This window comes from Pseudoliparis swirei, chromosome 8, assembly GCF_029220125.1.
Source record: "Pseudoliparis swirei isolate HS2019 ecotype Mariana Trench chromosome 8, NWPU_hadal_v1, whole genome shotgun sequence".
Taxonomy (NCBI): domain Eukaryota; kingdom Metazoa; phylum Chordata; class Actinopteri; order Perciformes; family Liparidae; genus Pseudoliparis; species Pseudoliparis swirei.
Window position 1 is genome coordinate 3,753,589 of NC_079395.1, and position 26,003 is coordinate 3,779,591.

The 26,003-nt window shown below is 45.7% G+C and overlaps 1 protein-coding gene across 7 annotated transcripts in view; it reads right to left on the minus strand.

Moving 5' to 3' along the window:
- Nucleotides 1-1,126: 1,126 nt before the first annotated feature.
- Nucleotides 1,127-26,003, minus strand: part of LOC130198657 (nuclear receptor coactivator 2-like) — a 49,575-nt gene continuing 24,698 nt past the window's right edge. For 3 of the 7 annotated variants that reach the window (XM_056421905.1, XM_056421906.1, XM_056421907.1), the window contains exons 4-22: nt 23,273-23,376; nt 21,836-22,013; nt 20,348-20,536; nt 18,344-18,445; nt 18,129-18,269; nt 12,603-12,750; nt 9,950-11,129; nt 8,804-9,041; nt 8,081-8,311; nt 7,714-7,875; nt 7,518-7,626; nt 7,245-7,407; nt 6,822-7,157; nt 5,126-5,203; nt 3,664-4,048; nt 2,509-2,713; nt 2,282-2,423; nt 2,101-2,178; nt 1,127-1,511 (exon numbers count right to left, since the gene is read on the minus strand). In XM_056421905.1, coding sequence (XP_056277880.1) covers nt 1,500-1,511; nt 2,101-2,178; nt 2,282-2,423; nt 2,509-2,713; nt 3,664-4,048; nt 5,126-5,203; nt 6,822-7,157; nt 7,245-7,407; nt 7,518-7,626; nt 7,714-7,875; nt 8,081-8,311; nt 8,804-9,041; nt 9,950-11,129; nt 12,603-12,750; nt 18,129-18,269; nt 18,344-18,445; nt 20,348-20,536; nt 21,836-22,013; nt 23,273-23,376 — 4,181 coding nt within the window. In that variant the 3' untranslated portion in view covers nt 1,127-1,499. Of the gene's footprint in view, nt 1,512-2,100; nt 2,179-2,281; nt 2,424-2,508; nt 2,714-3,663; nt 4,049-5,125; nt 5,204-6,821; nt 7,158-7,244; nt 7,408-7,517; nt 7,627-7,713; nt 7,876-8,080; nt 8,312-8,803; nt 9,042-9,949; nt 11,130-12,602; nt 12,751-18,128; nt 18,270-18,343; nt 18,446-20,347; nt 20,537-21,835; nt 22,014-23,272; nt 25,288-26,003 lie in introns of those variants that run through there. The other 4 variants (XM_056421912.1, XM_056421908.1, XM_056421911.1 and 1 more) reach the window with 4 other exon arrangements.

Consider the following 26,003-nt stretch of genomic DNA (forward strand, 5'->3'; position numbering starts at 1 on the left):
TGCAGGACTTCTTCTTGTAACACAGTATTTCTGCACTGTTATATAAATATTTTATATATATATATATACATATTTTATATATATATTTAAAATATATATACACAATATATATATACATATATTTATACATACAGGACTGTCTCAGAAAATTAGAATATTGTGATGAAGTTCTTTATTTTCTGTAATGCAATTCAAAAAACAAAAATGTCATGCATTCTGGATTCATTACAAATCAACTGAAATATTGCAAGCCTTTTATTCTTTTAATATTGCTGATTATGGCTTACAGCTTAAGAAAACTCAAATATCCTATCTCTAAATATTAGAATATCATGAAAAAGTATACTAGTAGGGTATTAAACAAATCACTTGAATTGTCTAATGAACTCGAAACACCTGCAAGGGTTTCCTGAGCCTTGACAAACACTCATCTGTTATAAATCTTTTTTTTACTTGGTCTGAGGAAATATTAAAATTTTATGAGATAGGATTTTAGAGTTTTCTTAAGCTGTAAGCCATAATCAGCAATATTAAAAGAATAAAAGGCTTGCAATATTTCAGTTGATTTGTAATGAATCCAGAATGCATGACATTTTTGTTTTTTTAATTGCATTACAGAAAATAAAGAACTTTATCACAATATTCTAATTTTCTGAGACAGTCTTGTATATAAAATATACATATATTTATAAAATATATATAAAATATACATATATTTATAAATATATAATATATATATATAAATTAAATATATATTATATATATATAAATCAAATGTATAATATATATATATAAAATATATGTACATATAAAATATATATACACATACAAAATAAAGATACATATAGAATATATATATATAAAATATATATACATATAAAATATATATATATATAATATATATACATATAATATATATATATATATAATATATATCCTGTGGTTCTTGAGCTCCGCCCACTGAGGTTGACTTTAACAAAGAAATATTTCTGCTCTTCGTTGAACTAAAACTCCAAATAGTTTTTGCCATACCACATAGAGGAAACAGGGTTATTTTAAATCTAAGTATGTACACTATCTATACACATTCACCTTCATTCAAAAAGTCATTAAATATGGAAACAGCTCCGACAGCAGAAATATATTAATTTCAAAATCGACATAAAAATTGTACCATTTCGAGACCATTCTCAAACAAAAAGATATCCTTTGAATTTTGTTTTTCTGTCATACAAAGAATCTCTAAAAACTTCTTCAAAAACTACAAATACCTGTAAAATATTTCATGGTAAGCCTCCTCATTTCGATGAGATCCAGAGGCGTGGTTGAAGCTCCTCTCCGGGTTGAACTGTTCCACACAGAAACTAAAAGTACCGCTCAGAAACAGTGTTCACGGTCGTCGTCTCCTCGACGCTCTTCCTGGAGCCGAGCTGAGCCTCGGGAGGGAGGGGGGGGGGGGCTTTGCACACGTCACCTTGACTCGTCGACCGCAGCCGGGGTCAGCAGAAATTCTATAAACGGCAAACAAACAAAAACAACATATTAATATTATTAATCACATCATTCAAAAATCATTCAAAAAGAATCCTGAAATCACACATCCACCCTGAGGGGGGGGGGGAGTTTCAAGAACTTTGTGATGGGAAATGTTTTATTTTGTATCCTCTTTTTTTATGAAGATTAACGTCATTTAAAAATAGGAGGGATGTAATTTATTGTAACACGTACACCGAGAACTAATTAGGACCTCAAACTGAGCCCTGAGGTACGCCACGTGACGCCAGGGACACGGCAGGCCTGATGAGGCAGTTTTATAATAAATATGAAATTATATAATATGTATATCATATAAAAACGACATAAACGGAGGAGTACATTAATTCAATTTGTCCACCGTGAAGGGGTCAGGCGTATTAAACATTCCTGTTAAAAACACACAATAACAGTAATAAACTTAATAGTTATAATACGGGCGAGGTCACTTTATCTTTCGAGCACATTCCAGCAACAGGGCGACTTTAAATGTGAGTCCTCGGCTCATGACGGTCTCAAAGTGTCTGACAATGGAGCTGACGATCATGAACGCGGCGTGCGGCTCACAGCGTTGGCGTCCCCCCCCTCCTGCGTCAACATGTCCATGCCGGCCAGCTGCTCCAGGGTCAGGCTGCCGTCCCTCGCCTGCGTCGGAGGAGAGAAGGACGGCGAGCGTCGTGAGAAATGAGTCGGGCGCGATCAATAAACCGACGATGAGGAGGCGTCCGCGCCGCTCTTCGCGTCTCACCTGCTCCGTGTTCATGGCGCTCATCGGCCCGGCCATGTGGGTCAAGTTGCCGCCGTCGTCGCCCCCGGCGCCCAGGCTCACGTTGCACGTCCCTCCGGTGGCCTGGGTGGAGTACTGCGACTGGGACTGCGGGGGGTAAACGCTGGGGGGAGGCGGAGCCCGTCATGAAGGTCGAATATTGACGGTAAAAATTAAAATAAAATAAAAAATAAATACTCTGTCGCTACCTGTTGCTAGGGGAGATGTTGGCGGGTTGCGGCCAGCCGCCGCTCGGCTGGTAGGCCGGGGGTCCTCTCTGGGCCGGACCCTGGGCGTGGTTCTGCTGCAGCATGGGGCTCTGACCCGGACCCATCCTGGGGGACAGCAGGGGGCTCTGGGGGGCCGCGGCCCCACACGGAAACCCCGCCGCGGGGTCCTGCTGCTGACTCATCGCTGCAGACGGGAGAGGAGGAAATGTCCGTGAGCGACTTCTCTACGTCCGTCACGACGACACCGACACACGTCAGTGAAGACGTAACCCTCCTGTGACCTTTGGGGTCAATTTGACCCCAGGCTGTTTTTCACTGTGTAAAACATACAAGAAATATCAACTTTTTTATTTATTTAAAGGGCTATTTAGGTAGTCAACAAACATAAAGTACCTGACACTTAAACCTGGGAAACAATATTAATTCTAATCATTTTCTGGAGGTTTTCATTGCTGGGGTTAAATTGACCCCAGGGGTAAAAGATGTTAGTACATTTGAACGTATCAGGAGGGTTAAAAGGATAAAGAATTATATATATATATTTTTTAAAACACTCCGTAGACTGATAAATGACCCCGACCAATCATCACCTGCGACCTACAGGAAGTGTGTTATCTGAAGGGACCCTCCCACCCGTCTGGAGGGTCTTAGTTCACCTGTGTGACCAGGAGACGGAAGAGGAGGCGAGACCGAAATGGCAAAAACAAACGGCGGAAAAACTGAAGTATAATATCTATAAAAAGCGGAGTGTGTCTGCGGCGACGCATTTAAACGATGTCCGTCTCCGTCAAACCTCCGGATCCTGTTCATGTCCTCACTCGTCAAACGAGACGAGAAGTTCATTCACAACGAAAGTCAACTCATGAAATAATTATGTTTTTCACCACCGGAGAAGTTTCCCCTTAAAAAAACCCGAATAAAACATCCCCTGTTACTTCCTGATTGGCTGTTGAACAGGTGATGACATCACAGAGAGACACAAACACAACATCCAGGCGTCACCATGCAACAGCCAATCAGAGGACAGCCCGAAGACACGCGATTACATTTGATTGGCTCCCCCTCCCCCCCGAGGAACAGAAGCCACATACGGGGTTGCCGTGGCGCCCGCCGCCCGCCCCTCGGTTCATGTACCTGAGCTGCAGAACTGGTAGGCGCCGTGCTGTGCCGGGGGGCTCATCACCCCGCCGTACTGCCCGCCTACATTTCCCACCATGCCCTGGGTGGCCTGGTGACAGCCGGGGGAGAGAGGGGAGGAGGAGGAGGAGAAGGGGCTGGAGGAGCCGGGATGAGGAGGAGAGGGCAGGCCGGTACCATAGCTGGAGGCCGGGTAGGGGAACTGCTGCGGGTTGGTGCCGCCCACGGGCATCGGCGTGGGGGCGGCGCCCCCGCCGGGCGCCATGCCGACGCCCTGCGCTCGCATCATCATGGCGTGCTGCTGCTGCTGCTGGCGCTGGCGCAGGTGGTTGCTGAGGTACTCGCGCTGACGCTGGGCCAGCATCTGAGCGTTGAGGGTTCCCTGCAGGAAGGAAAGAAGAATAAATGCATGATTAGTCGGTGACGGGTATTTAAGCCAATCACAGGCTCCATACACATGGGGACCAATGGGTGTCCAGGACTTTAAACTGAATTTACATGACCAAACATTTTCTGAAATCTCGGTTTATACATGAAAAAGTGAGACAATGTTTTTTTTGAACTAACAAAGAGAATTTAAAAGCATAGAGTTTATAACCTTAAATGAATGAGAGACAATAGTTTAGATTAAAAGAATAAACATTTATGTCTTTTCAGTTACGGTGCGTTCATTTGCAGCAGGAAAATGTTTGAAAGAGCGAATGTATGCCGGCTTATATTTTTAGCGTCTTTTAAAAAAAAGAATATTAATTATTTAAAACTCAGCGTAAATGAAACATATGAATATAATACATTTACATGACTTTTACAAAGATGTGGGGATTATTTGGAAATAACCATTTACAAATGTCATGACTTTTCCAGGTTTATATATATATATATATACATATACATACACACACATATATATACAGGACTGTCTCAGAAAATTAGAATATTGTGATAAAGTTCTTTATTTTCTGTAATGCAATTAAAAAAACAAAAATGTCATGCATTCTGGATTCATTACAAATCAACTGAAATATTGCAAGCCTTTTGCTGATTATGGCTTACAGCTTAAGAAAACTCAAATATCCTATCTCTAAATATTAGAATATCATGAAAAAGTATACTAGTAGGGTATTAAACAAATCACTTGAATCGTCTAATTAACTCGAAACACCTGGAAACACATTTTCAAATGTTAGATTTTGTTTTGCTGTTATAAATCTTTTTTTTAACTTGGTCTGAGGAAATATTCAAATTTTATGAGATAGGATTTTAGAGTTTTCTTAAGCTGTAAGCCATAATCAGCAATATTAAAAGAATAAAAGGCTTGCAATATTTCAGTTGATTTGTAATGAATCCAGAATGCATGACATTTTTGTTTTTTTAATTGCATTACAGAAAATAAAGAACTTTATCACAATATTCTAATTTTCTGAGAGTCCTGTATATATATATCCACATGTAGACTGACCTGGGTTGGTAGATTGGCCCTTAGAGGTAGATTCATATTGGACACTCCGCTCATCTGGTTCCCCATTGGCTGCCGGTTCTAGGGGGTGGGACAGAGAACTTTATTCATCTCAATCATTTCGGGACACGGAAACAACCACTCAAGAGATAAAACGACACAAAATAATAATAATAATAAACCTGACTTCATCCAACTTTCAGATTTGTCTTCTGTAATAATAATGTATAAAATTAGCATTATATTTATGAGATAATGCCTTATTTGCACATATAGTGTCATTAATTAATGTCTGAACGTCATTAATTGTCTTAATGTCATTAATCCACTGGGGAAGTTAATAACCCAATTGCTTGACGCTGCTTCTAGTTCCTCATGTCGCCACCAGGGGGCAGTCGACTATTCAATGTGTAGAAATAGAGTAAGAAGCACTTAAAGTCCCACTGAATATATTCTGACATATCAAAATATTGCCACAAGCCCCTTTAAGATGAACCGTTGAGTATTAGTGCTAATCCTAAAACATCCGACTGCGAAAACTAAATAAATATAATTTAATAAAAACACAAAAGCAGAGAAATCTAGTCTTAGAGCATAAAGACCCTGTTTACACAAAGAGGAACATTATGGGGAAACGAGGTCAGTCACAAAGGGTGCAGTCTGTGTCTGCAATCATCTTCACGAGTGAGTGTAGGAATTGTGTGTAGGTGTTTGTGTGTGTGTGTGTGTGTGTGTGTGTCATGTGTGTTCATTGTTAAGTGTCTCCGCAGCAGGGAGTTGCTGATGAGGCAGAAAGCTGCAGCACATTAGTTCTTTTCGGGCTGCTAAGTGAACTCGAGCTCCGCTGCGTTCCAACGTGAAAAAATAATATATACATTTATTTTAAAAGAGCAAAAAGGAGACGGCTTTGTTTTTGAATGTTGAATAAAACAACGATGTCTTTTGTTTTCATGGAAATGAGCCACTTGAGAACGAATAAAAACGAGGACTTCCAGCTGCATCAAGTAGATATATATATATATATATATACACATACTGTATATCTACATATATACATACACACATACATTATATACGTAAAGGGGGTAAAATATACGTATACACGTATACATATATGTATATATCTATGCATACATACACATATATCTAAATATATGTATGTATATTATATACACACTTTCAGACAAATACACATACATACTGTAAAAAAAGTATTATATATATATATAGTAAATAAAGATATTGTAAATGAATAAACATCGTAAATAAATAAACATAATAAATAAATAATCATAGAAAGTAAATATATATATAAATATATATAGTAAATAAAGTTATTGTAAATAAATAAACATAGTAAATAAATAAACAGTGAAAAAATAATCATAGTAAGTAAATAAATATATATACATATATAAAGTAAATCAATATATCATAAATAAACATAGTAAATAAATAAACATGGTAAATGAATATATGACATGTATTATATATCATAATCATGTCATAATGCTGCGTTAGTTTGACAAAGCTGGATGACGAGTCTAAACAAAGCAGTAATAGATAGTGTCGTAAACTGAGTTGAAGAAAAACTAAAACAAACTAAAGCCAGCAAACCTGTAAATAAACAGAAACTAAAGTCGAAAAGTCAAAACTAGAACTGGAAGAAGAATGATTTTAATGTGTTGTCTCCACCCACCTGCTGAGCCTGGAGTCGGTGCTGCAGCTGCAGCCTCAGGTTGTTGGGCTGAGGGGGAACTCCTGGACCGGGCCCCGTCGGCCGGACCCCGACCGGCCTGGGCCCCGCGCCCCCCGGCATCCTCATCATCGGGGGGTAACCGGCGGGCGCCATCCTCTGCTGCCCCATGTGGCCGCTCATAGGCGGGCCGTGGAAGCCCCCGTCGGGGGGGGCGCCGCCGTAGCCGGTTGGGCCGCCGTACCCCGGCGGGACGCCGTAGTGCTGCTGACCGTACAGGAAATGCTTCATGTTCGGGTCCGAGGAGCACAGGTACTGGTCCGGGTCCGAGATGGGGCCCTGCAGGGTGGGAAGAGGGGGTACGGATATAAAGAAAATACACAAATGAATTCCAAAAGGAAAATCCTCTTTCCGTTTGGAGCTCACCTGTCCGGCCAGAGTCGGGATCCCCAGCATCTTGTCGATCTCCTCCAGACCCTCGTAGTCCTTCAGCACCGAGCACAGCTGGCTCAGCAGGGCCCCCTCATCCGGCGGGCCCTCGGGCCCACAGCACCGCAGCCCCTCCTCCTGGGGGGCGCCGTACGGTGGCCTGTAAGGCACCTCGCTTTTTTAAATTGTCACACCAATATGAACTCTCATACATGAACTCTGCTCACCTCTAAAAAATAAAAATAAACTGGGATGGATTGAATGACGCACCTGCTCTGGTTGCCATAGTGATCCACAGCCATCATCCGGTTCGGCCAGGGCGCATTCTGATTGGGCGGAGCGTGTTGCTGAGTGTAGGCGGGGTTTCCCATCTCCATCTCTGTAAAAGGTGGATGAGAAAAAGAAAAAGAAACTCGCATCAAATGTCCGTTTTGTCGGTTTGTGACTTCCTGCTCCGTGCGCTCACCGCAGCTCATCATCTGCATGCCGACCACGGCTCTGGACCCGGGCGCGCATCTGGCGTGCCAAGGGCTCCGACTTTCCATCGGCCCCCCGCTGGCCCCCATGGGCCCCTGGGGGCCCCAGCCCTGCTGCATGGAGCCCCGCATGGACCCGTTGCTCAGCATGCCTGATTTGGTGAAAACAGATTACGAGTCATTGAGAAGAAGAAAAGAAAAAAGGTATATTAACGTATATTAAAACCTGTGAGAGACGTCTGCATGGAGTACGATGAGTAGTACCACAAAGTACCACCAGAGGTACATCGTAACATGTTAAAGTATGACACCTTGGTAGTGTCTGTGTCTGGGACGCCATTTCTTCTCCTGCCTCACCTGGATTGGACATCACGGCCTGGTTGGCCATGCCTGCGTGAGTTCCCATCATGCCTTGCTGCTGCTGCTGCTGTTGTTGTTGTTGCTGTTGTAAGGAGTAGGGTACGTTGTTCCTGTGCTGAGGGGGGAACGGCCTGCCGGCGTTGGGGCCCACGCCGCCGTCCAGAGAGGCGATCCTGACTGGAGGAGCAGCTCGACCCGGATGACCCGGCCTGGCACTGTTAAAGCCTGCTGGGAGGAAGACGATTATATATATATTATATATATATATATATAAAATATATATTATAAATAAAATGTATATAATATATAATATATATATAAAATATATATAAATATATATATACACATTATATTATATATAAATATATATAAAATGTATATATATATAAATATATAAAATGTATATAAATATATATATACACATTATATTATATATAAATATATATATAATATATATATATATTATATATAAATATATAAAAATGTATATAAAATATATATATATACACATTATATTATATATAAAAATATAAAATATAAATAATATATATACACATTATATTATATATAAATATATAAAATATAAATAATATATATATATATATACACACACATTATATATAATATATATATATATATATATTTAAAATATATATATACACACACATTATATATATATATATATATATATGTGTTCATAATCCCTCATATCTCTCGTACCTGCGGGGCTGATGGGAGGGAAAGCTCGGTGCTGGGTGGGGGGGCTGACCCCGCCGCCGCCCGTCATCTGCAGGATGTCACTGATGATGCTCTGCTTGTCCACAGAGGAACCGGGCGCCACGGAGGTGGAGGGGGACGAAGAGGAGGCGGGCCCTCTGACCGGCGGGCGGCTGGCGAACAGCTGCTGCTGCTGGGCGCCGCTCTGCAGGTCCTCCAGCAGGTCCTCCAGCTCACTGGTCTGAGAGACAGGAAGTACACATGTGATGAAGGAGCCTCGGACATGCAGAGAACAGCAACACCTCTTCAGGACACGCTACACGGTTTCAGGGAACTTATTTGTATCCCTCTAAAAGTAAATATGTAGAAAGAAGAACATGGTATCCTATAATTAAATGGTATAAAAGGATCAGGAGCGAAACCCAACACACACACACGCCGTTTCCTGCAGCCGTTTGGCTGATGAATAGAGGAGGAGCTAAAAATAAACTGCCGGCACTAATGAGGTCATGTGTGATGTACAGTAAGACACAGTCTCGCACACACACACACACACACACACACACCGTGGCCACATATCAAGGGCATACGTTCAGATGGTAGCTGTGTGTGGGGAAACCCCCACCCTTTAATTTCTCTTTGTTCGTGCAGCGTATTATAAACCGTTTTACAGAACTTACTTTACGCATAAGTCAAACACTCGGACCCTGAGCAGCAGCTTCCTGGTGCGAGATTTAAGTCTCACACAACCTCCGATTGGGCAAAAGAAAGAAAAGAAAGGAAGAAGAAGGAAAAGAAGGAAAAGAAGCACTTTCCTTGCTCCATCCCGCTCAACAAAGCTTCTTCTACAAGCTCTACAAAAAGCCTCCTCCTCCTCCTCCGAGGGAGAGAAGTTACTTAACGTAACCCCAGTTCTTTGATAACAGAGTGAGGTGTGATTGAGTGTGTGTCGGGTGTTATGGAGCGAGTAACACACACACACACACACACACACACACACACACACACACACACACACACACACACACACACACACACACACACACACACACACACACACACACACACACACACACACACACACACACACACACACACACACACACACACACACACACACACACACACACGTTCTCTGTGACCTCTGACCTGCTCGGCCGCGGTGACGCCCGCCTCCCGCGTCTCCGTCTCCGCGCTGCACAGCGGGGGTCCGTCGGCGGGCTCCGTCTTGACGGCCTTGTCCAGGATGCCGTTGTCGTCCCGGTCCAGCAGGTAGCGCAGCAGCGCGTTGTCCTTCTTCTTGGGGCTCTCGGGCTCCTGCTTGGCGCACGGCTCCCCCGCCGACTCCGGGCCGACGGGGTCCTTCCCCGTGGCCTCCACCGTCAGCTTGGCCAGCTCCACGGGCGAGGCGCTGTTCTGCAGCAGCCGGTGGAGGATCCGGTGCTTCTCCTTGAGCGAGGTGGAGTGGTGGTGGTTGTGCCCGGCGGCGCCCGCGAGGCCGGTCCCGCCCAGCCGGTCCTTGCAGTTCTGGTCGTCCCCCAGCGGGGGCGATGGGCAGGGATCCGAGGACTCCGATTTGGTGGTGAGGAGCTGGAGCAGCTTGGTGTGGCCCTTGGTGTTCAGGAGGTGGTTTGGGACGTCGCCGTGGTCCCCGGAGCTTTCGTCGCCTTCGAAGCCGCCGCCTCTCTCCCGCTCGCCGTCCTGGTCCGGGGACGGCACATCTTGCCGGTCCCCAAAGGTCCCCAACAACTCGGCCTCTAGGCTGGGATTGTTCTTGGATTGTTGGCTCCCGCCGTGCAGAGGGCTCTCGAACGGCTTTCTGTCGGGGGACTCTGGGCGCTGGGACTCTGGGCGCTGCCCCTCGGCGAGTCCCTGGGAAACCCTGTGGCCCTGGCTCAGGGCCTGCAGAGCACTCAGGGAGTTGAACCCGTGGCCCGTTCCTGCGCCGCTGCAGACGGACGCCGGCGAGTGGAGTCCGGCTGCGGGAGAGAACGAGCCGGGGGGGTGTTGCAGGTGGGGGCTGCTGCAGCTGCTGCTGCTGCTCGCCGCCACGCCGGGGCTCTGGCGATGGCGAGGAGACAGCATGGCGCCCTGGGTCCCCGACGCGACGCCGGGGCTTCCCTGAGCCAAAGGGCTGCCCAGCTTGAGTGCCTGAGGCGTGGTCGCCCGACCCGATGCGGCGATAAAACCACGTCCGGGGGCGCCGGAGGTGTTGCTGGTGACACTGGCGTCAGGGGAAGGGGAGGGGACACTCACACTGGTCGGGGTCACTGGCGTGGTCAAGCTCTGTCCGCCCGGCATGTCTGCAGTCATGCCGCTCATGTTCTCCCTGGAAAGGAAAGAAGATACAAGAATCAGACAGGCGGGCGACTTCTGCAGAGTCACGCCGATGCGGGAGTGTCTTAAACTTGCATTCTTTCTACTGACCAGCAGGGGGCGACTTCTGGAGTCTGAGAGAAAATGACTTCTCTCTTGAGTTACCCCCTCAGTAAACAATGGAAACATGAGTTTATGGTCTCGATCTCTAGTTTCAAGTCTTCATCTTAAATCTATATTATCAAATCACGCTTGCTCTTAAAGATTGTAAAGAGTCACGTTCTCCTTGAGAACTTTAGTCTGTTATCGAACGATGCTTTTAGCCGACTTCATCCAGGCCCGTGCTGCACGTTACAGATTTTGTGTCTTCGGACTTTTTGTTCTAGCACACTTCATTAAATCCACTTTGTTTAGAATTTTACTTTTCCGTCCTGGTCATCTTTTCCCAACATTCGACACCGGGTATGCTTTAGGGCGGGGCTTACTGTGATTGACAGGTCACCGCCTCTACCAGAGCCGTATATATACGGCGTCTCTACGTCACTCCTCCTCAGTCCAAATATGTTAACTTCCGTTGGCCGGTTGCAAAAAGCCAAGATCTGGAACGCCAAACTCGGCCGTCCTCAAACCAACCACCGGGTGGCGTCACGACCACGCGTCCGCTTCTTCTCACGCGCGTCGATTCTCAAAGCCGCCGACGCGTCGACGGAACATCGAATCGTGAGGCATCTTCACCCTGGAGAGGAAGCGTTGCTCCTCCAGTGGAGCAGAGACGGTGGACACAACTGAGACAACACGGTCGAAAAGGGGCCTGAAGCCGTAACAGGAAGAGAGCTTTTAAACAAGGGTCGGCTTCAGCCCCACGCCAAACACACAGAAGCTCTCATTGTGCCGGAGCGATGATTTTTCAGTGTGAAACTTGTGGAAGTAAAAAAAATAAAAAAGGAGGCAAGTGCTCGCCATTGATGCCCCCGAAGCTCCGGGTAACAACCCGGGCATTGTGTCCTCAACCGCTGTCCAATTCCCCCGACTCTGAATGGTCACACTAAAAGTCGCTCGCAGTGGCGGGGCGGGCGGGGGGGGGGGGGTACTGTGGCGGGGGGGCGGTACTGTACTCTGGACTGGCTGGTGTCAGTTTTGCTCCGTACGTATGGCGGCGGTTCGGAATGAGAGGTTCTTTGTTCCTCATCCTCTTTGTCTGAATCAAGAGAAAACCGTGAACGCTGAGAGGGAACATGTGATAAAAAACCACACACACACACACACACACACATCGACGGGGGATGTGGACTTTTATCCAAACTAGTGGAAACTCAGTTTTAAGAAAGGTTCGTTGTTGGGACTTTATTTTTGAGGAGATGGAGCCACACTTGGGCTCCAGTCTCTCACTGCTGTGGCAGCAGTTTGGCTTTAAAAAGATAACTTAATGAAAGACAGAGACCAACAGGTGTGGAGAAGACAAGGAATAAAAGCCCGGAGCCGGTACCTCTGCAGGATGTGCAGCGACATGTAGAGCTGCGGCTCGTTGGTGGCTGGAGACCGGACCAGCTTGCTCTTGGTGTGAGCCGAGACCACGTTGCCGTCGGCCAGGGAGAATCGGTACAGAGGGCTGAGGGCGTGGCCGATCCTCAGCACTGAGAGAGAGAGAGACGGGGGAGGAGGAGTCGACGTCAGAGAGACACGACACGACACGATGCCGACAAATGGACTCTCCAAAAAGAGAAAGAAAGTGAGAAAAACAGTTCATGTATTCAGATACATTGATTCAAGAGAATCCGATTGTGTTATTGTTGGTATATTTAAAAAGTTACATTTGGATTTGAGTTCCACAATAACACAACATCCACATCTTTACATCTATTGTAGCTAGGAGAAGAAGAAGAAGAAGAAAGAGAAAAAGAGAGAGAAGAAAGAGAAGAGAAGAAAGAAGAAGGATTTGAGTTCCAATTGAATCCTCGTAGTAATTTTGGGTCACTTTTTGTCATCATGTTCTGTCTCTTTGAGGTTGTGTTCCCCCTCTTCGTACTCGCTGTGTGTCTCTTTGTAATCATGTGATGATATGTTGTGTCTCTTTGTAGTCATGTGATGAGGTCATGTCTCTTTGTAGTCATGTGATGAGGTCGGGTCTCTTTGTAGTCATGTGATGAGGTCGTGTCTCTTTGTAGTCATGTGATGAGGTCGTGTCTCTTTGTAGTCATGTGATGAGGTCGTGTCTCTTTGTAGTCATGTGATGAGGTCGTGTCTCTTTGTAGTCATGTGATGAGGTCGTGTCTCTTTGTAGTCATGTGATGAGGTCGTGTCTCTTTGTAGTCATGTGATGAGGTCGTGTCTCTTTGTAGTCATGTGATGAGGTCGTGTCTCTTTGTAGTCATGTGATGAGGTCGTGTCTCTTTGTAGTCATGTGATGAGGTCGTGTCTCTTTGTAGTCATGTGATGAGGTCGTGTCTCTTTGTAGTCATGTGATGAGGTCGTGTCTCTTTGTAGTCATGTGATGAGGTCGTGTCTCTTTGTAGTCATGTGATGAGGTCGTGTCTCTTTGTAGTCATGTGATGAGGTCGTGTCTCTTTGTAGTCATGTGATGAGGTCGTGTCTCTTTGTAGTCATGTGATGAGGTCGTGTCTCTTTGTCGTCATGTGATGAGGTCGTGTCTCTTTGTAGTCATGTGATGAGGTCGTGTCTCTTTGTAGTCATGTGATGAGGTCGTGTCTCTTTGTAGTCATGTGATGAGGTCGTGTCTCTTTGTAGTCATGTGATGAGGTCGTGTCTCTTTGTAGTCATGTGATGAGGTCGTGTCTCTTTGTAGTCATGTGATGAGGTCGTGTCTCTTTGTAGTCATGTGATGAGGTCGGGTCTCTTTGTAGTCATGTGATGAGGTCGTGTCTCTTTGTAGTCATGTGATGAGGTCGTGTCTCTTTGTAGTCATGTGATGAGGTCGTGTCTCTTTGTAGTCATGTGATGAGGTCGTGTCTCTTTGTAGTCATGTGATGAGGTCGTGTCTCTTTGTAGTCATGTGATGAGGTTGTGTCTCTTTGTAGTCATGTGATGAGGTCGTGTCTCTTTGTAGTCATGTGATGAGGTCGTGTCTCTTTGTAGTCATGTGATGAGGTCGTGTCTCTTTGTAGTCATGTGATGAGGTCGTGTCTCTTTGTAGTCATGTGATGAGGTCGTGTCTCTTTGTAGTCATGTGATGAGGTCGTGTCTCTTTGTAGTCATGTGATGAGGTCGTGTCTCTTTGTAGTCATGTGATGAGGTTGTGTCTCTTTGTAGTCATGTGATGAGGTCGTGTCTCTTTGTAGTCATGTGATGAGGTCGTGTCTCTTTGTAGTCATGTGATGAGGTCATGTCTCTTTGTAGTCATGTGATGAGGTTGTGTCTCTTTGTAGTCATGTGATGAGGTCGTGTCTCTTTGTAGTCATGTGATGAGGTCGGGTCTCTTTGTAGTCATGTGATGAGGTCGTGTCTCTTTGTAGTCATGTGATGAGGTCGTGTCTCTTTGTAGTCATGTGATGAGGTCGTGTCTCTTTGTAGTCATGTGATGAGGTCGTGTCTCTTTGTAGTCATGTGATGAGGTCGTGTCTCTTTGTAGTCATGTGATGAGGTCGTGTCTCTTTGTAGTCATGTGATGAGGTTGGTCTCTTTGTAGTCATGTGATGAGGTCGTGTCTCTTTGTAGTCATGTGATGAGGTCGTGTCTCTTTGTAGTCATGTGATGAGGTCGTGTCTCTTTGTAGTCATGTGATGAGGTCGTGTCTCTTTGTAGTCATGTGATGAGGTTGTGTCTCTTTGTAGTCATGTGATGAGGTCGTGTCTCTTTGTAGTCATGTGATGAGGTCGTGTCTCTTTGTAGTCATGTGATGAGGTTGTGTCTCTTTGTAGTCATGTGATGAGGTCGTGTCTCTTTGTAGTCATGTGATGAGGTCGTGTCTCTTTGTAGTCATGTGATGAGGTCGTGTCTCTTTGTAGTCATGTGATGAGGTCGTGTCTCTTTGTAGTCATGTGATGAGGTCGTGTCTCTTTGTAGTCATGTGATGAGGTTGCGTCTCTTTGTAGTCATGTGATGAGGTCGTGTCTCTTTGTAGTCATGTGATGAGGTCGCGTCTCTTTGTAGTCATGTGATGAGGTCGCGTCTCTTTGTAGTCATGTGATGAGGTCGCGTCTCTTTGTAGTCATGTGATGAGGTCGTGTCTCTTTGTAGTCATGTGATGAGGTCATGTCTCTTTGTAGTCATGTGATGAGGTTGTGTCTCTTTGTAGTCATGTGATGAGGTCGTGTCTCTTTGTAGTCATGTGATGAGGTCGTGTCTCTTTGTAGTCATGTGATGAGGTCATGTCTCTTTGTAGTCATGTGATGAGGTTGCGTCTCTTTGTAGTCATGTGATGAGGTAGTGTCTCTTTGTAGTCATGTGATGAGGTCGGGTCTCTTTGTAGTCATGTGATGAGGTCATGTCTCTTTGTAGTCATGTGATGAGGTTGCGTCTCTTTGTAGTCATGTGATGAGGTCGTGTCTCTTTGTAGTCATGTGATGAGGTCGCGTCTCTTTGTAGTCATGTGATGAGGTCGTGTCTCTTTGTAGTCATGTGATGAGGTCGTGTCTCTTTGTAGTCATGTGATGAGGTCGTGTCTCTTTGTAGTCATGTGATGAGGTCGTGTCTCTTTGTAGTCATGTGATGAGGTCGTGTCTCTTTGTAGTCATGTGATGAGGTCGTGTCTCTTTGTAGTCATGTGATGAGGTCGCGTCTCTTTGTAGTCATGTGATGAGGTCATGTCTCTTTGTAGTCATGTGATGAGGTCATGTCTCTTTGTAGTCATGTGATGAGGTCATGTCTCTTTGTAGTCATGTGATGAGGTCGTGTCTCTTTGTAGTCATGTGATGAGGTCGTGTCTCTTTGTAGTCATGTGATGAGGTCATGTCTCTTTGTAGTCATGTGATGAGGTTGCGTCTCTTTGTAGTCATGTGATGAGGTCGTGTCTCTTTGTAGTCATGTGATGAGGTCGTGTCTCTTTGTAGTCATGTGATGAGGTCATGTCTCTTTGTAGTCATGTGATGAGGTTGTGTCTCTTTGTAGTCATGTGATGAGGTCGGGTCTCTTTGTAGTCATGTGATGAGGTTGCGTCTCTTTGTAGTCATGTGATGAGGTCGTGTCTCTTTGTAGTCATGTGATGAGGTCATGTCTCTTTGTAGTCATGTGATGAGGTCGTGTCTCTTTGTAGTCATGTGATGAGGTTGCATCTCTTTGTAGTCATGTGATGAGGTCGTGTCTCTTTGTAGTCATGTGATGAGGTCGCGTCTCTTTGTAGTCATGTGATGAGGTCGTGTCTCTTTGTAGTCATGTGATGAGGTCATGTCTCTTTGTAGTCATGTGATGAGGTTGCGTCTCTTTGTAGTCATGTGATGAGGTTGCGTCTCTTTGTAGTCATGTGATGAGGTTGTGTCTCTTTGTAGTCATGTGATGAGGTCGTGTCTCTTTGTAGTCATGTGATGAGGTCGCGTCTCTTTGTAGTCATGTGATGAGGTAGTGTCTCTTTGTAGTCATGTGATGAGGTCGCGTCTCTTTGTAGTCATGTGATGAGGTCGTGTCTCTTTGTAGTCATGTGATGAGGTCATGTCTCTTTGTAGTCATGTGATGAGGTTGCGTCTCTTTGTAGTCATGTGTTGAGGTAGTGTCTCTTTGTAGTCATGTGATGAGGTTGTGTCTCTTTGTAGTCATGTGATGAGGTTGTCTCTTTGTAGTCATGTGATGAGGTCGTGTCTCTTTGTAGTCATGTGATGAGGTCGCGTCTCTTTGTAGTCATGTGATGAGGTAGTGTCTCTTTGTAGTCATGTGATGAGGTCGCGTCTCTTTGTAGTCATGTGATGAGGTTGTGTCTCTTTGTAGTCATGTGATGAGGTCATGTCTCTTTGTAGTCATGTGATGAGGTTGCGTCTCTTTGTAGTCATGTGTTGAGGTAGTGTCTCTTTGTAGTCATGTGATGAGGTTGTGTCTCTTTGTAGTCATGTGATGAGGTTGTGTCTCTTTGTAGTCATGTGATGAGGTCGCGTCTCTTTGTAGTCATGTGATGAGGTTGTGTCTCTTTGTAGTCATGTGATGAGGTTGTGTCTCTTTGTAGTCATGTGATGAGGTCGTGTCTCTTTGTAGTCATGTGATGAGGTCGTGTCTCTTTGTAGTCATGTGATGAGGTTGTGTCTCTTTGTAGTCATGTGATGAGGTCGCGTCTCTTTGTAGTCATGTGATGAGGTCGTGTCTCTTTGTAGTCATGTGATGAGGTCGTGTCTCTTTGTCGTCATGTGATGAGGTTGTGTCTCTTTGTAGTCATGTGATGAGGTTGTGTCTCTTTGTAGTCATGTGATGAGGTCGCGTCTCTTTGTAGTCATGTGATGAGGTCGTGTCTCTTTGTAGTCATGTGATGAGGTCGTGTCTCTTTGTAGTCCTGTGATGAGGTCGTGTCTCTTTGTAGTCATGTGATGAGGTCGTGTCTCTTTGTAGTCATGTGATGAGGTTGTGTCTCTTTGTAGTCATGTGATGAGGTCGTGTCTCTTTGTAGTCATGTGATGAGGTCGTGTCTCTTTGTAGTCATGTGATGAGGTCGTGTCTCTTTGTAGTCATGTGATGAGGTCGTGTCTCTTTGTAGTCCTGTGATGAGGTCGTGTCTCTTTGTAGTCATGTGATGAGGTCGTGTCTCTTTGTAGTCATGTGATGAGGTCGTGTCTCTTTGTAGTCATGTGATGAGGTCGTGTCTCTTTGTAGTCATGTGATGAGGTCGTGTCTCTTTGTAGTCATGTGATGAGGTCGTGTCTCTTTGTAGTCATGTGATGAGGTCGTGTCTCTTTGTCGTCATGTGATGAGGTCGTGTCTCTTTGTCGTCATGTGATGAGGTTGTGTCTCTTTGTCGTCATGTGATGAGGTTGTGTCTCTTTGTCGTCATGTGATGAGGTTGTGTCTCTTTGTCGTCATGTGATGAGGTCGTGTCTCTTTGTCGTCATGTGATGAGGTCGTGTCTCTGAAGCTCTCTCACCGTCCTGCTGGTGTTTCTTAGCGAAGGACATCTCGGCGTCGTTCTGCAGGTGGAACCTCTGGATGCAGCGCCGGACCAGGTCCTCCCAGCCCGGCCTCATGGAGGCCCGGAGCAGACTGGTGTCCAGCGACGTGATCTTACCTGGACAGACGGAGGGCCGGATGAGAACAGAGTCTCAGGTCCTTCTGGTCGTGTGAAGAGGAGCCGCTGCCTACCTTGAAGGTCCTGCCGCGTGGTGAAGCTCTCGTAGGCGGGCAGCGCAGGTCTCTCTTTGACGGGGACTCTTCGCGCCACGCAGATGAGACACGACTGGAAATCTGCCCGTTTGGAAAAGCACAGGTTTAAAATAATCCGTCACTAAAGACTCACATTTACAACTCAATGCAACGGGACACGACGGGTATTCAAGAGCAGCGTGGAAGAGACGCGGCGGCCATCTTCCTTTGGTGGCACGTGGATGGATTACGAGACAATGGGCCCTGGCTTATCTTTTTGTGCTGGGCTTTTGTGTCTCTTTGTGGTCGTTTTGTGTCTCTTTGTGGACGTTTTGTGTGTCTGTGTAGTCGTTTTGTGTGTCTGTGTAGTCGTTGTGTCTCTTTGTGGTCGTGTTGTGTGTCTGTGTAGTCGTTTTGTGTCACTTTGTAGTCATTTTGTGTCTCTTTGTGGTCGTTTTCTGTGTCTGTGTAGTTAGTTTGTGTCTCTTTGTGGTTGTTTTGTGTCTCTTTGTGGTCGTTTTGAGTCTCTCTGTAGTTGTGTGGTCTTACTGCAATTATTCTCTGTCTGTGGTTGATTTTCCCTCTTCTTGTAATCGTTTTGCGTCGTTTTGTGGCTGATTTCTGTCTCTTTGTGGTGGTGCTGTGCGTCTGTGTAGTCGTTTTGTGTCTCTTTGTGGTTGTTTTGCATCTCTTTGAAGTTACTTTGTGTCCCTTTGTGTACAGTTTATGTCTCTGAGTTTGTTCTTCCCCTTCTCATAGTCGTTGAGAGACTCTTTGCAGCTGTGTTTGCATCTTAGCAGTGGTTGTGGCCTCTTTGTAGTCTTCATGTGCCTCTTTGTAGTCATTGTGCGTCTCTTCCTGATTGAAAAGTGTCTTTTAGAGTTACATTTAGGAGGTGAGGGCCAGGGGGACCCTTGACCCTTGTGCCAGTGAGACCCGATCTATAATCCATCCATTGGGTGGGAGAATCTTCATTCCCTGGACCATATTGAGGCCCCCGAAATCAGCATCTTCAGCCTCGACGCGGATATCAAGAACTCTCGATCCCAATCAAACCCATCGCCCGAACCCCAATCTCAACCTCGCGCCCTCAATCTGTCCACCAGACGTCCTCCTCCCATCGGTGGGGACAGATTTGCACGATATCTGGTTGTCAGACATCTAAAATTAGAGTTGCCAGACGGATTCTTTTCCCCGAGTGTGTACGCGTGCGATGAGATGAGATGGGAAGCTGACAAAGTGCCACGCGCTAATTAGTCCTTCCCGGTGGATGGGAGGGGAAAAAAAGTAGAGAGGAGCGGCGATGAAAAAAGGAGGACAGGACACGAGAGACCGCGGAAAAGTGGGGAGCGAGAAAGTGACGGGAAAATGACAGGAAGTCAAGACGGAGAGGGAAAGTGGGAGAAAGAAGAATAAAAGAAGAACAAAAGAAGAACATACAGTCAATCAGTGTCGTACATGTATGATTAAGTGTGACTACCAAGTGACCCGCCGGCACGACGAGCTCCTAATTATATTACCAAACAGTGAACGACTATAAAACGGCTGCTTTGCAGCTCACCATTTTCATAGTCGGAGGAAACGCAATGCATTCTGGGAGAGTTCAGTACATCCAGTAAGCTCGCGCCACATACTTATGAAATTCCTGCAAATGCAGGACACGAAAATCCACATACTTCGCAGATGGGAACGCGGTCGCGCCCTCGTGTTTACGCTATAATTAGCGTGATTAGTATGCGATGCAAAACGCAGCCAGAGGAACGACACACGGCGGCGTGGAAAGAAAAAACGAGGGCGCCAAATAAAGAGAGGCGGGACGAGAGAGAGCGAAAGAGAAGCAACAGAACAATGTAGAGGGGGAGGAAATGGAAAAGAAGAATACAAAATAAAAAAATCTGAATAAAAGACCAAGACAGAGATGTAGGAGGCAAGAAATCAAAGAAATACAAAATATGTTGCACAATGATTATAAATGAAGCTTGAATCAAAGACTGGAGACGATACCTTCGCCCTCTTCCTTGATGGACTTGGGTTCGGAGATGGCGAAACACTGCATGGTCTCGAACTTCTGCTGCGCCGCCTCCTGCTGGTCAGACGGCGCCTGGGCCTCGCCGTCGGCCCGCGGGTTCACCAACATGCGGCAGGTGAACGTGTGGCTCTTCCTGTGGGACGAATCCCCGCCGCGATGATTGACTGGAGGAAAGACATTTTAAAGAGAAGAAAAACAGAAGAGGTTGTCAACAAAATCCCCAAAAAACAAGATGGAGTATCAGATTTGGCATCTTAAGTGGCAACACACTGAAATAAATAAAATAATAAACTGATACAGTGTCCCACTTTCCAAAATGTTACACATTTTTGTTGTTTAGAATATTTGCTTACAAAATAATAATAATAATCCTACTGTTTTTTCAGCCAGCTAACACGTCATTCAGGTAAATTGGGGTGATTTTCGTCAGAGCCCCGCCCCCTTTTTGGGTCCATTAACCTCGATGAAGTGAACGCCAACGCAGATAACGACCGATTCTTTTGCTCCGTGGTCACGCAAAGAAAATATTGAACGTATTCTTCACGAGCGACGTATGTTCTGAGCATTCTGACGAGAGGATCGGACTTTGCAGACGGAGGAAAACGCTTTTGTTCTCGACCTTTTTTTCGGTCTCAGCGCAAGACTCTCGCGAAGATCTGGCGGCTGACATTCGCGTCGACTCTATTTTTGTAAATATGGCCGAGTAAATATCCAACATGAGCAAAAGAAAATCACAAATACATCGTGCGAATATAACCCCAGGGTTCGTACGGTCATGGAAAACCTGGAAAGGTCATGGAATTTCAAAATGGTCATTCCCAGGCCTGGAAAAGTCATGGAAAAAACGTAAATCATAAAAGTTTTGGAAAAGTCATGGAAATTTGTTATTTACGCCGAGTTTGAAATATTTAATATGTCTTTTAAAGATAGACGCTCAAAATATAAGCCGGCGCACGCTCTCAATACGCAACATTTTCTAAAATGTTCATGTTTATACCGAGACTTCAGTTTGGTCCTGGAAATTTGGTGAAAAGTCCTGGAAAAGTCCTGGAAATCCATCGGTCAAAATGTGTAAGAACCCTGTAACCCAGTCTGGTTTTATCATCACACATTACATTTACAACCCGGTGGAGGGGGAGACAGGAAGTGTAAACCACTTCTAACCAATGGCGGAGCTTGTAATGTGGCATCTTTGTCGGAGAGGATCTCTGGTAAGCCGTGGGTGGAGACGGGGGGGGGGGGGGGGGGGGCAGCAGATGATAATGTTCCTCTGTCACATGCAGAGGAGGTTGGAGCCATGTCTGATTGGCTCGTGGAATCACATGCTTCCTGATCTCGGCTGCCCACGAGAGATACTGGGTTGTTCCTCCCGTTCCGTTTCTCATGACGTGTCCCCTTTAAGGATCTCGGGTGATCTCCTCCACCGGACCCGGCGAGGGGCCCCGTGGCCCCGCGGCTCTTACCCAGGCTCTTGGGCAGCAGGTTCTTGATGAACTCGGCGTGGTCGCCGACGTGCAGCATGCTGTAGACGCTGGTGTTCATCAGGTCCTCCTGCTGGCAGCGCAGGTACTGGCTCACGTTCTCCGACACGAACACGATGTTGCCCTCCATGTTGACCACGAAGAAGAAGCCGTCGAGCGCCTGAGGGGAGGGGGGGGGGGGAGAGAGAGAATGAGAAGACAAACAGGGCGGCGGACGAGGGAAAACAAGACGGTCGGATGGGCAGAAGAGGAAGAAGTTTGTGAAGCGAGATGATGAAGTGAGACGGGGAGGAGGAAGATGGAGGGGAAGCAGACGCGTAAGGCCGGCCGGATGGGAAAGAAAAGAAGTCAAATAGAAAGAGGGAAGAGGTTAGAGGGATAAAGAGGGGAGATTGAGTGTTAATTAAAGTCCATCTGAACTCTCAACCTAAAACGAATGAATGGAAATGAATGTGGAAGTGTTATGACTTGCTATAAATACATGAAACACAAAAAGACACCTCGCTTGTGATCGCATACGAGCTAATTTAAATGTTTTCCTTCACATTTTATTCCTGTATTGTGATGTCAACGGCGTAAACAGTGTCTTTCTTTCAGGATTCAGGGTCTGTGTGGACATCAGATGTGTGAATATTTAAAAAATAAAATCTAAAAGCTTCTCAAATACATCAAGAAAAAAAAGACCAAGCGGTAACTTAAAGCGTTTTATCGTGACGCAAAGTGTAAGGTAAGGCCAAGGCCATGTGTGTGTGTGTGTGTTGTTGTTGCATTATTTAATTACAGTCAACTCAGCATTTTTCCACATGTATGTACTGACTGATTTTTCCTTTAGCGTGTCGCATATAACGCCTGTATAGAATAGAATAGGATGGGGTCTGGCCAGCGTGATATTTATCTCCAAGCAGAGACCTCAACATAGCGGCTGGAGAAAGCTATATATAGACAATCTGTGTGTGTGTGTGTATTTTTTGTGTGTGTTTGCATGTGATTTGGCTCCTCCCCTCCTTTTCTAATCTGGCTTTTCAGGAAGGTATTTATACCTCATTGGGTCGCATGTTATACATCACCACACCCACACACACACACACACACACACACACACACTGGAGTAGGCTTGATGACGGCGTCGCCGCTAACCAGAAGAACCGTTATCTCTCCGCGTCACTGTAAAGTGCAGCACCATTTAAAGTGAGAGAGACGGCCCACCAGCTCCGGCGTCGTGCCGCGCGGCAAATTCTGACCCGTCAGGTCATTACATTAAAACGTCTTCACCTCTGTTGTGTCCAACATGGCCAGCGCTTAAAAAGGTAGGTCAATTACAGGCCGCTGTTGTCGATTTGAAACTTGTTTGAATAACCAGTCCTGGTGTCACTTTGACCTCTAAACTCAGGAGGCAGGGTGACGTTGGGCTGCACCCACCTCCAGCATCATGGGCCCGAGGGCGTCTTTGTCGATGACGCCCGGTCCCGTGGAGGAGACGTCGGCCTTCTGCACCTCCTCGGCGTCGGCCACCGGGGATTTTTCTGGAAGAGACAACGATGAGAAACATGAAACCAAGGTGTTGCAAACACATGTCTCTGGTTTTAGAGGGTTTCTTAAAGAGTTTAAAAGCTGCATTCTCTCTCCTGACCACTAGGGGGCGACTTCTCTAGTTGTATAGAAGTCTATATAAAATGACTCTACTTCTCTCTTGATGCATTCCCTCAGTAAACATTGTAAACATGAGTTTATGTCTCAGTCTCTAGTTTCAAGTCTTCTTCTATACAGCATGATGTCATCATTTAGTACTTTATGGTAATTTACAGTCAAACCGACCATAAAGCAGGAGATGCTTTAGGGGCGGGGCTACAGGGTGATTGACAGGTTGCGACCATACAAGTTTATCTCAGTGTGTTGGTTTTCTTTGTCAAGTTAAGGCTCTCTTTACTTTTCCCCCTTTACTTTTTTGTGATGCTCTTTCTCTGATGTCATTATATTGGAAAGTCCACCGATGTGCGGACGCACCGTCAAACCCAGAGGTCTGATTGGCAGGTATACAACGGGGAGCCGGCATCGCCGCACAGTAACGGGCAGTGCACACACGTACGGTCACGCAAGAGGCCGGCCCCCGCTCGGCTCCCAGGCTCGTACCGCTGGCCTGCGAAGCCTCCCGTGGCAGTGTACATTGTTGTTGTTGTTTTTAAAAAATCAATAAATATGACGGTTTAGAGGCCGAACGAACGACGGGGGAAACGAGCCACGCGTGCGACATCGTCGTGGACACTCGGTGTGTTCACAGCTGCGTCGTCTTCATAACAAGTTCAATGAAGAAAAACAACAACAACAAAGAAGAACAACGGTCAACAGAGCTTTTTATTAACCCTCATTTGGTTCTTGCCGTAGAACCCGTGAATAGGAAGTGGCCGTAAAGTCACCTGTTGGTTTGTGGACTGACGTTTGGAACCATTTTTTTTGCAAACATGTGAACAACAAGTGATCATATTTGGACTGAGGAGGAGATACGGAGCACGTAGCTACCTGTCAATCACCTTGTGGCCCCGCCCCTAAAGCCTACTCATCATCTGTTTGACTCTAAATGACCATAAAGTACAAATGATCACATCATGCTGTATTGAAGAAGACTTGAAACTAGAGACTGAGACATAAACTCATGTTTAAAAGGTTTACTGAGGGAATACATCAAGAGAAGTTGAGTCATTTTCTCATAGACTTCCATTAAATCATAACGTCCACCCCCTGGTGGACATTTAGGGAGAATGCAAGTTTCAACTCTTTATAAATCTTCAGAAACGGAGGTTTCCCGTTGGTTTTTAGTCATACAAATCCCATTATTCGGTTATCCTGTCGAGGTTTGTGTCACGCTACATGTGGCGCATTCTCATGCACGCTTTTCTGCTCAACGCACACTCACAGCACACATATACACAACATGTATTATTGGAATCTACTATCCTCCCCCCGCCCCGCCCACACCGTTTGAGCATTACGACAACTGTGGAGGTGAGAGAAATGGAGGCACACGTGCGCTCTACATCTACAACATGACCCTGCAGTTAAACTCTGGAGCCACACACACACACACACACACACACACATATATATTCGTAATACACATTTGATTGTGTCTGTGTGCGTCTATGTTTGTGTGTCCTCTGAACACTCGTGCATTCCCACAAGGTGACCTTTCTGCTGCACAAAAGAAAAGCCGGCGAGTCCTTTCATCTATTATGCATCGCGTTGCAGCCGGTTTGGCTTCTATCGCTGCGTTACTTCAATACCACTTTTATTTGGTATCAATACACACGAACCGCTCCGGCTGAAGACGAGAGGTGGAGCGGGCAGCTGCGTGACTTGTGTGCGTCGTCCACGCCGGTATACGAGCGTGTGCTTATTCAGCTGTTGTTTTCAGGCACAAACACGTGGACACCAACAGGCTGACCGCGGGGACAAAAGAGGGAGGAAGCATGGGGAGGAGAGGAGGGAGGAGATGAGAAGGGAGAAAGGAGAGAAAGAGAGGGAAAGGACCAGCGTTGTTGAGGAGGGCTTCATAGGAAAGGAGAGAAGAAGAAGACCTAAAAGGGAAAGGAAGGGACAGAGATGGTTGACAAGGGATGGATAGGAAAAGGGAAGGAGGAGAGGAAATGACAGGAGAGGAAATGACAGGCCAGGAAAGATGGTCGAGGAGGGACGAAAGGTGGAAAAGAGAAAGAAGTAAAAAGGCGGAAAGGGGGAAAGAAAAGAAAAAGAAATTGAAGAAAATACAAGTAAAATGGGGAAGGAGGGAGCAAGATAATGGAGAAATGAAAGAGAGTATGGATAGAGGGAGTGGGGAGAGGAGATAGAGGGGAAGGGGAAAAGGGAAAAGGAAAAAAAACAATGTCGTTGGGTGAAGGATTGATAGGAAAGGAGGAGAGATGAAAAAATACGAGGAGAGAAAGAGAGGAAAGGAAAGAGGAAGGGTGTAAGACAAAGAGCAAAGAGAACAAGGAGATAACACAGGAAAGGAAAGACCAAAGATGCTTTAGGAGCGACACAAGATGGACTAGAAAAGGGAACGAGGAGACAAAGACGAGAGTGTCTTTCATCACGAAGGAGCGGAGAGAGAGATCAAACACTCTCAGATCCCTCGCTTCTTTCCTGAGGAGTTAAA